The 11,717-nt window shown below is 32.0% G+C and overlaps 1 protein-coding gene across 1 annotated transcript; it reads right to left on the reverse strand.

The window, feature by feature from the left end:
* Positions 1-317: 317 nt before the first annotated feature.
* Positions 318-2,171, reverse strand: LOC104244440 (ethylene-responsive transcription factor RAP2-13-like). The gene has a single exon (XM_009799853.2). It carries the CDS (start codon positions 1,655-1,657, stop codon positions 587-589), a length of 1,071 nt encoding a protein of 356 aa, XP_009798155.1. The 5' UTR covers positions 1,658-2,171; the 3' UTR covers positions 318-586.
* Between the last annotated feature and the right edge of the window lie 9,546 nt (positions 2,172-11,717).

An 11,717-nucleotide genomic window follows, 5' to 3' on the forward strand; every position in this document is an offset into this window, starting at 1 on the left:
TTGCTGCCTAGCTAAGTGAACTTTGTAATAACAAAGATGATATAACATACTACCTCCGGTTCATCAGCGAACAGTTTACTTTTTCGACTAGTTTACTTTTTCATTTTGGTCTAAGATAAGTGTCTAGTTAGATAATCAATCCCTACAAAGTTCTCCCTACAAAGTTTTCTAACTCCTCGCTATAACTATGTAACCCATATTTAATAAGGGTAATTTAATCATACTAGATATTTTTGTATAGGATTTAGCATTTTCGTAACGAGCGTGGTAAAAAGAAACTTATCAAGTAGAGGGAGTAATAGCATAAGACAAAAGCATACCAAAATCAGACATAGTTATATATAAGCAAGAAAACATACAAAGTAGTCTCCTTTGATCATGCATATACAAAAACCACAGCCTGACCAAAGATGGAGAGGGACCTTAAACCACTACTACTATTACATATCAACATGAATCTAATACTCGACTGACCTCTTGCAAATGTCAAAAACCTCATTGCAAGAGGCCATTACCTGACTGACTCCATACATAATATAAAACCTAAAGATTACAATATGAAAAAACCAAAGTAATACTACAAATTTCAAAGAGCTGCCCAATCAATCTCCACTGATGGATACTTTGGTAAAAAGAAGTTTTCTGATTCGTCAAATGAAGGCTCAATGAAATCCAGGAAAGTAATATCAGACTCAGGCGATGATGTCACTGCTGATGATGATGATTCCTCAGATTGTGTAGGAGAAGACGACGACGTGGCCTCAATCTTGACATTAACATTTTCTGGACAATCTTGAACTGAACCTGAATTCAATTTGGATGCTGCTTTTTTGGACTTTCTTGGCTTGGAATCAGTATTATTATTAGAAGACAAGCCATCAGAATTGGCTAGGTTTTGGCAAATGGCTTGAAGTTTAGCATCAACAGAGGAATGCAAAGGCTTAAAATCAGATAATTCATTGTTTAATTGATGCCTTAGATGTGGAAAATTAAGCCTAGCAAACTCTCCTCTTAGCTTATAAGCAGCTTTGTCATAAGCCAAAGCAGCTTCTTCAGCTGTATCAAAAGTGCCAAGCCAAAGCCTAGTTCTATTCTTAGGAAGTCTAATTTCAGCTACCCATTTACCCCAATGACGTTGTCTCACTCCTCTATAAAGCTTTGTAGGCTTCTGTATAGCACCACCACTTTGCTTCATTGGGACTGGTTTAAGACCAAGATAGTTCATAGAATTCAAATTCTTAGAATATGTTGGAGTTGTTGGTAATAAACCTAAGCTCTGCTGTTGTTGTAGTAAAAGTTGTTGTTGTTGTTGGTTTTGGAATTGGATCTGGGCTTGGATTTGGAAGATCTGAGAAGGAGTAAGATGGTTAAGTCCAATTGAACCAGTTTCAGCAACATGGCCCATAGGGTTAAAACTCAAAGATGGGATTGTGCAGAAATCAGTATACAAATTGGGCTCACCAAAAGGATAGAAACAAGAAGAAGAAGAAGAAGATGTTGAAGGTGAAGAAGAAGAAGATGGAGAAAGAGAAGGAGAAATAGAAGAAGAACAAGAAGCACCTTTCATAAAAGGTTCAAGTGCTTTCATTAATTCTTCTGATAAAGGATCTGAAAAAACTGAACTGTTGTTACTGTATATGTCTATAGCTGATGCCATGGTTAATATCAGAACACACAATAAAACAAAAAAAAACAATAATTCACAAAAAAAGTAAGATAAAGATTTACCTGATTCTTATATCAAAACTACATAACAGGTAGAGATTTAGAGAAAAAATTACAAGCTTTTCTACAAAGTTGAAATGAAAAATCAAGAACCTAAAACCAACCTTAGGGATACAAAAACAAACCCTTCTGGTTGTTTTGAACAAAGAAAAATTCTGGAAAATAATTAAAAGCTATAGCAATAAAAAGAGAACCTGGGATCTCTGTTCTGAATCACCTGGCTTTCAAAACAAAACACCCAAAAGGGGGGTTTGATTCTGTCAAAAATATGTCAAGAAAAACACACCCTTTAGTTTGAAAATCACTTTTGAAAGACACAGACGAGGACAGAAAGGGATCTCAAGAAGCGGGATGTTACAGAGGGGGAAGAAGAAAATAAGAAAATCAAATACACACACAAGTATTGTAGGTAGCCTCACTGATTTTTTCCACTCTGAAGAAATGGTGAAGATGGTCTGTCTATTTAAAGACCTGCTATCTGCCCCTCTCTCTCTCTCTCTCTCTCCATTGAGTTTCCTAATTTTCTTTTTTCTTTTCTGGTTTTCTTTTATTCATATTTTCCACTATGGCTCCCCGAATCTATTTTTACCATGCCCCCACCTATGAGGAAATAATATTCCTTTTATTTCAAGTTGTACTATTCGAGATTTATTTCCTGTAGTTTCCAGAACCTTTTTATACGAGTTATCCCTCTTTTAAATTCAAATTTAAAAAAATAATCAATTTCTAAAGATTTGAATTTTAGAAATCTCACCCACATCAGGTTCAAATTATAATCTAAAAAGAGATGCATCTTCTAATTTTGAAATTATTTAGCTCCCGTTTGACCATAAAATTTTCTTCATTATTTTAAAAAAAAAAATTGAAAACATTGTTTGTTTATGAAATATGATCGTGTTTTGAAGAAAAAAATTTAGTTCCCAATAACTTGTTTAGGGCTGTTTTTGAGTGAAATTTTTCCTCCACTCACAAAACTTCAACTTTTCTTCAAATAAAAAGTATGTCAAACACAACTTTAACTTTCAAAAATTATTTTTCAAAACAGTTTTTTCAAGTTTCAATCAAATTCATGTCCAAAAGCTACCTTAATCTTAGTGGGCGTCGGGACATAAGAATTGTAAAATTCCGGAAATAAAAAAGTGAAAAAAAAATTCAAGTGAAAATGGTATTTGAAAGTTAGAGTTGTGTTTGGACATGAATATATTTTTTTTGTAATTGATTTGAAGTGAAAAAATTTTGAAAAATAACCTTTTGGAGTTTTTCAAATTTTTGAAAAATTTTGAAATTCATCTTCAACTGAAAATTGAAGATTTAATGGCCAAACGCTGATTTCGAAAAAAAAAATTAAAAAAAAAAAGTTAAAAAATTTGTATGGCCAAACGGCCCCTTAATATTCCATCTACTATCAATGACATACATTGTAGGAAATTTTTAACATAAAATGAAAAATAAGTGAAACTCTCATCGCCACATGTTTTAAATGATAGTTTTTGCTTTAGATACTTGACTTATATTAAAAAAAATTAAATTCTTAAACATCATTATCCAATAGAATATTTTCGCATAAAATGTGCAGGTGGAATTACTACTTTACTTAAAGGATGGCATTTTTGTTCTCTTTTATAGTTTCTTTTGTAAAAGTATAATATAATGTGATCCATTTAAACGATATGGTTAATTTTATAAAATGAACTATAAAGACAATCATATCAGAGAGAGAGAGAGTATATAACAATTTCTTTTATTAAAAAATAAAGTATCCCCAACAGTAGGTCTAAGTACTACTTTATAGTTTATACTTAAAGGATGGTATTTTTGTCATCTTTTTTTACTGTCTTTTTTAATAAAAATATAATGTGCTTTGATAAACAGGGCGGATCCACCCCTTTACAATGCGGTAGCACGGCACCCGATAAGATATTAAAATATTTATATATCAATGTTGAAATTTTCTTAAATTAGGTTAAATATCTAATCCTACAACCAACAGCTGTAAATTAGATAAAGGTGTCATGACTGATATATCTTTTTGAAAGCTTTTCTCGCGTGAAAAATTCAAGTTGAAAATTATTTTGAACCTTGTTCGACTTTTCCTTTTAGTTTGCTTTTTATTTCTTTATTTCCCAATCATCTTCCTTCTTGGCTCCCTCCCAATTTTCTATTTATCATTTCATTATTTTTTGTATTTTCCTTTTCTTTATTCTATTATTTATATGTGGTCTCTAACAAGAACACTTAAAAAAGAGACTTCAATATTATAAAATTTTATAAAATAAGCATTCATCTTAATCTCAAATTTATGAGTTTGCTTCTTTCATATCCGAAAAATTTGAGTCTTAATGGGAATTTTCGATTGAGATCAATTTTTTTTAAAATTATATCATAAACATTTGTGTTATTCTATGGTTATTAAATATAATTTAAATCTCTTTACTATTAAATTATAACAAAAATTTTCTAAGCATTGCTTAAAAAATATGAGATTTATCATTTTGATTTTTGAGAACTTCTAGTTTATTTAATTCTATACGTGTGGGGTATAATTTATTTATTGAAGATATTTTTTAAAATTTTCTTGTCCTGCTTGATGTAAGTCCCTCATTCAAGATGTTATATTGTGTAAATTTATTTTTAATATATAAAAATAGATGTAATTTTCTAGTGAAAATATTGATTTTACTTGTGTTGTTATAATTAATGTATAATTCCTTATTTAAAAATCGAATAAACACTCCTAATAAATTTTATATTAGTCATTATAAGGTATACATTAAAAGAAATTATGGCACTCGTCACCTTCAAATTCTAGATCCGCATTTACATTTAAAAGATATGATTAACTTGATTAAATGACAATCATTTCAGAGAGAGTATTTTACAATTTTTTTATTAAAAATATATTATCCTCAAAAGGGAGGGTAAAATTTTCATGGTATTAGATCGACATTTTAAATTCTACGATAATGAAGGAGTAAATTATTCCTACAATGTTCTCAAATTCACCTCACCTTGTCAAAGTTACAAAATACCTTGAAATGCGTGAGAATTTAGCTAATCTGACTCTGAAACGTCAGGATAATGAAAACGCGTTATAGGCAGGTGAAGGTTGTTTTGCTGCAGTTACACGCGGCGACACATCATTGGGTGAATCTAATAAGCTTGACTGGTTATTGCCGGTCTCTGTCAACTTTTTAATTAATTTAATACTCACGTCTTGTTTTGCCAACTGGATGTGACAAAGAAATTCCTTAGAGTCCGATTGGAGGGTTTTACTTTTTCATAAGTTAGGAATTTTAATTTTTTGCTTTTGGCTTATTTTTGTTATTTTTGTTTAAAAATATTTTTTTAAACTTTATTCAAATACTATAAAATAATTTAAAAGCAATTATGACTTAAAAATACTTAAAAGAAATCAATCCAAACGGGTTCTTAATTTAACTGTCTTTTGCGGCAAAGTTACTCCACCAATCTTGACCTTTTCAAAAGGTTCTAAAAATATTTTTTGAAAATTTCTTCCTGAAAAAATAATACTCCGTCATTTGATATTGTTACGATTGTCACACCTCCTTTTTACCTACACCCCAAGAAGGGGTATATAAGGGAGTTTTTCCAATTAAAGGACAATCGAAACGGGACTCAATGTTAAAAGATTCAGAGTCACCACTTGGGAGATTTATAGTGTCCCAAGTCACCGGTTCGAATCCCGAATCGAGGAAAAGTTTGACTCTGTTTAACAATCCGCGAACCAGAAATTCGGGTAAGGAATTCTGTTAACCCGGAAGAATGTGTTAGGCATTCCCGAGTTCCGTGGTTCTAGCACGGTCGCTCAACTGTTATATTTGGCTCAAATTATCTGATTTTTAACAATTATGAACCTATGTGCAAATTTTAACCTTAACCGCTTTTATTCATTTTTAAAGAAAATTGCAACGTCATTAAAACAAGTCTTGAACCACGTCACATAAATGCACCCGTGATTTTTTGGACATATTTTAACATCGTCGGGATTTGGATTTGGGTCACATAAATGCGCACCCGATTTTATGAAAATAAATTATTAAAATAACGTGCCTAAGGTAACTACGCGTTTGCAATTTGCAAGGGCCATGGAATTTTAACTAAACGGCACGCTTCGAATTCTAATGATCTATACAAGATTAATTAAAAGAGGGCCATACAATTATTATTATTATTATTATTATTATTATTATTATTATTATTATTATTTTATTTTTTCGGCATAACACACCTTAATTCTAAAGTGAAAGGATTAATTTAACTACATTCGGAATTTTAAACTATTTGTATTATTTAGAATGACCCACCTCCAATCTTCTTTTAAAAGAGCTGATGGATTAAGGGAAGCTTAAAAGGAGTTCAAATTTATTTTAGGCTAATGTTCAAACTAATTTTAATAAGTAGTGGACTATCATTGAGTGAAACCAGGCCTTTTGGTTGTTTAAAAGGACATGAGCTAGCTGTAGGCCCAACTGTTGCGCGCCGGCTCCTGGACAAGCGTAAGAATAAAGCTGGGCTCAACCTGAGGACCAGATTGAAAATAACATTGATAATGAGATAACTTATGTGCAACTGGGCCAAAGACAACAACCCAATTGCACAGCCTGAGCGGGGTCACTTGGAACTCACACTGGAAAGAGTAATAGGAGATCAAACGGTCAGGCCCCGACAAGACCCAACCAACTATATTACACACACAGCAACATACCAACTGAACTTCGAAAGTCATATTGCAAGAATAGCCGAGTTACCGATTTTTGAAACAATGTTATATTTCATACTAACCATATGGTCCAAATTATAACACTACTTGTCAATCTTAGAAATGATTTACTAAACATGCTATTCATCACGCTAATATAACCTTTTAAGATTCATTCAAAGATCAAACATTGTAACATTCACATTTGTACTCATACTTACAATATTAGCGCTGAATTTTCGTCTAAAACCAAGTCTTGAAGGAATAATCTCAACTAATTTCAACTGAGCATAATTACTGCTAGGTGCGATAAGATTAAGAAAACTCATTATGGACTAATTATCCCTACTAGTTCAAAAATAATTCAATCAAAACCTCTCCACAGAAAATGCTACGCGTATACAACAATCATGTGCTGCAATCAGTCCAAATTAAGTACATGGCTAAAAAAAATAGTTCATAGACAGTTCAAATGCACTATCTAAACATAGATGATTATAGTAAAGTTCGAGAAATTAAGGCTGATTCAGTAAAGAACAAACAAGTGAATCTTTGAAGAAGTATATGCTATTGTTCAGTGAACATTCATCTATGACTAGTTAAACCAATTACAAGACTTCCAGATACACTTCTCATATTAGCAAGGTCCAAATAAGTACCTGGATGTTGAAAGAACAAAGAAAAGATGAGGATTCAGCAGTGAACAACAACGGAAATCCACCTAGATTCAGCCAGTAATAACAGTGAAATCAGCCCAGCAGGAAGAAACCAATCCTCAAGTTTAAACCAACTCTTTCAATTCCCCAAAATCATTTCATTTTCAAACTTCACATAGAATCAAAACTGTGCAGTAATGAAAACTTCAAGATTCAAAACAGGAAACTCAATGGAATAGTATTATCTACTCGTTTGTTTTTTCTGTATTTCAGTTCTAAAAAAAAAAACTTAAGTTCTCTCTCTTGCTCCCCTCAATTCAGTACCTCTCCCTCTATCTCTCTCAATGCATGTGTCCCTTTTTAAAGACTAGGATCAACTCCCTTTCATTCCCACCTTTTCTTTCCAGCCTGTGTCTCCCTTACTATGTGTACTCCCTTAAATTTTTATCATCCCCCCATGTTATATCCTTTCCAACTCCTAAAAGCATTTAACCATTAAGAAAGTATTTCCTCCCATCACCCCCTCTGATTTTCCCACTCAAAAAAAACCAAGACAGAAGTGTCAGTTCCCCATTACATCCCAATTTCATTATTTTATTCCCCTAGTTATGGGCAACATGGTTTTTTAAATTAAAAAGTGTCCTGACAGCCCCTGTTGTCATGTTACCCCCAGTCCAACTTTTCAAATTAAAGCCCCCTTAAGTCTCTACCTTAAGTTTCGATTGATTGTAACTCAATTCAAAACGAATATGAATTAAAAGACCTATTGATTCAGGTAGCAAAACTCAAAACTAACAATGAACCCCTGAAGTTGAGAATATACGGATCGGAAAATAAAACAACCATCGTCAAATAACTTGAAGAGAACAACTAACTACAAATATGAATTAGCTACAAGAAAACGGACTAATGGACGAAACTATTTAATCGATTCAACAGTTTATAACATATGCTATTCAACCAAGCAAACCGAACCAAGAAAAGGATCCGAAAGAGAAGGAAGAAAATAATTGACAAAAGACGAATTACAACGAAAATTAATCAGAAGACAACAAACGAAAAAGAATAAATGGAAAGAAATACCTTGGAATTTCAGACCATTCGAATCCGTCCTACTCGAAGCTTCAACTTGATTTTGAAGCCGAAATGGACCTTAATCAAGTGTTCTCGACTGAGAACACACGACTAAGGTCGATTACGACCTTAGTTTTTTACTGCGTATCGATCCCCTGGCTTGGTTCTTTTAGGGTTCGTCCAATCGATTTCAAATTCGAAGGAATCCAACTTGATTCGAAGGAAAATGGTGTTGGATTAGGGACGAAGGAGGTCTAGTGGTGGTATGGTGTTAATTTGGAACTGATTGGGTAGGTTTAAGGTTTGAGGTCTTGTCTTCGATCTAAGATTCGAAGTAGTCGGCCATGATTCGAGAGTGATGGTTAGAGGGGTTAGGTTGGGGAGGTCAAGGGGAAGCTGGGGTGCGAATTTGGTGGCCATTGGAGTACTGGCCGTCGGGTTTTGGGTGGTGGAGCAGGCCGGCGGCGGCTAGGGTTTTGGGGAGGGATTTTCGGTCTCTGAAGAGACGATTGGAACGGGGGGGGGGATTTGGGAATGGAGATGGTTTAAGGGTATGGGGAGGTGTGACATATTAAATCAAAGACTTAATCTGGACCGTTGGATGGATGGAAACCAACGGGCCCGATTGAGTCGCTTAACAAAACGGGGCCGTTTGGTTTAGGGCTGGGGACTGGGTCGGGTTGGACCGGGTACAAGGGTGTTTGAATTGGCTGTAAGGATTTGGGCCTTGGGGATTTAATTTAATTTTGGCTCAATTCCGATTTCCTTTTCTTTTATTAATTATTTTCTTCCTAAATTGTCTAAAAAATTAAAACCAAAATCCCAACTCAAATTATAAAACCAAAATTGACTTAAAATACTAATCCACTTCAAATAATATTTATCACAAGTAATTATATACTAAAATAAAACAATCACACAATTTGATATTAAACACTTTAAAAATATAAAGTACGTTATTTTTTGTGCATTTTTCATTTTTTTTTTGTAAAAATAACACTTTACTAAATTAACCAAAAATGTAAAATCAAATCCTAAGTGTAGATGCTATATTTTGGTATTTTTAATTTAAAATTAAATATGCAAACAATCAAGAAAATTGCACAGTAATTCCTAGAATAACACATAATTAAAGAAAATGCCTAATTCGAGAATTCTTTTGGAGAAATTCATGTTTTGCAAAAATTACGTGCTTACAACGATAATTATTTCTCATAAAAGAAATTATTTGTTAAAAAATCTCTTCACTACCATAGAATCTTATTTTAATGTGCATAAATGCAATTTGGAAAGGGCAAGAAACTATTCTATAAACTATTGTTCTAAAAGCAAAACAAACAAACACCGTCAAACTTTTTAAAAAAAAAGTTGTAAATGTACTTAAAATAGCACTTTTAAGCAACTCCTCTAATAATAAACACATGATTTTGGATTTAAAGGTTGGATTTGAATCTAGTTCAGATTCAAGCATGTAAATTAGGAGAAGAATTATATTCTCGCACTCTTTTGGACTATATAGTTTAAAATCAGCATAAAAAGCCAAGATATAAATTTAGCTCATGTTTTTCATTCTAGTCTCTGTTTTTCTACTTTTGTATAATGTGTCTAGTTGAAATTTATAGCATTTCACTAAAGTGACTATATATTCTTAATAATTTTCAGAAATTTCCAAATGATATGATTTAGACATTGAATACAAAAATCAGTAAGTAAGTCAAATCTTTCAATAAAAAATATATGAATATATATCCACGCATTAACAACGGCATAAAATAAAATAAATAAAGGCAACCCTTGAATATACATAGGGTCGTTTATTCCCCTTGGTGGCGTGACAAAACAAAAGACGATGTTCCTTGGATGAAAGCTTAAATTCCGTGATATCATTCTCATTTCATACCAACTCCCATCTAACCTAATGCCCACTCATATCTAATTCCGTCATTAGAATGGACATTTAAACAAGGAAGACAAATGTGGTAAGGACACATAATATTAAATAAAATACATTTTTTTGTCACAACGTTAGACCTAATAAAATGTAGAGACGTATTTGAGATTCAAATTTAATAGATTCAACTTTTATGTGCTTATTGCTAATTTTATTTTGATTTTTCAATTGTCACTTAACTATGGTAAGTGTTATGTATTTTTATTATTTAATTCTTACAATTATTTTTTTAATTTGATGAAAACATAGGACGTGAGTAAGTATGTACCTATCATTAATCGGTTGACTAGAAATAATGATAGTTCGAATTTACCATGACAAAAATTCACTACCGAACTAGAAGTTCTTTTTTCCTAATAATAATAATAATAGAGAAAGCCTAACAGAGCAACAATGATAATTTAACTGCGTTAGCTAAAATATCAAACTAATATGTGATAACATGATTAATTAGAGATAATAACCAAGATTAGGTGGTTGATAGGGAATAAGTCAAAGTACCGGGCGTAGAAGGGAAGTAAATAGTTAAAAAAGAAATAAAAGAAAAGTGCAAAAATGAGTGATTGTGGACATAATCATATGAGGTGGAGAAGACAAAGTCTGAGAAAGACAATCTATCGTCAATTGCGGCGCCCATTGGTGTAAAGAGTAGTAAGATGGATTCTAGAATTGTGTGAAGGGGCAGTTTGGCCTTCTCACGCAATTTCATGTTTTTTAACTAACCCCTTTGGTTATAATGTGGTTCAGATGATTAACCATGGTTAGTGTCGGAAGGTGTGGGATTTTCTTCATGGATCTTTGGTTGAGTTGGTCAATCATCGTTCTTGGTTCACCCTTTACCAAATAAATGGAGAATTTTATATATTTATCACTAATAACTTTGAATTCTCTTATTATGAAAATATTTTCATTAACTATTCAAAAAATGAAGTACAAAAACAATTGTATTTTAAAGTGAATTTAAAACAGAAAAATAAGATATTTGAATTTGAAAAAGACTTGATGAAAAAAGGATCCTTAGTACTAAGGTACTAATTTACAATAAACAATCAACTTTTGTATTTCTTGTCTACCTCATAACATTAGAATATTCTATTTCCTCGTAAACTTATACCAACATAGAAGAGTGACACTTAAGAAATTTAAGTTTATACGTGTACTAGGTTACAAATTCACATGAAGATTAGTAAAAAATTTACTGTACAATAATTAGATTATCACATCAAATTTTTACATGAATATCAAGATCTATGGACGATAACAATGATTTTCCACTATACCTATAATCTTGATTCATAAAACTTGAACTTTTCAAATCTCGACTTCTGCCTCATTAATAATTATTTCAATACAATAAAATCTGAACTCTTCAAATCTCGACTTCTACCTCATTAATAATTATATTTCAAAACATCAACCTTATGCTAATACGTATTGATTTTCATAAAAGGGCTGGATAATAATGATAAAAATTTATACCGATTAGTGCACTAATCCAATAATTAGTTGAAGAAGTTTGTCTTTACGTGAAATTTATCTCTTTATTATAGTTCAATTATTTCTTAATCACGATGCAACTTAACATGATTGT

The sequence above is a fragment of the Nicotiana sylvestris genome, chromosome 5, assembly GCF_000393655.2.
Source record: "Nicotiana sylvestris chromosome 5, ASM39365v2, whole genome shotgun sequence".
In the NCBI taxonomy this organism is placed as follows: domain Eukaryota; kingdom Viridiplantae; phylum Streptophyta; class Magnoliopsida; order Solanales; family Solanaceae; genus Nicotiana; species Nicotiana sylvestris.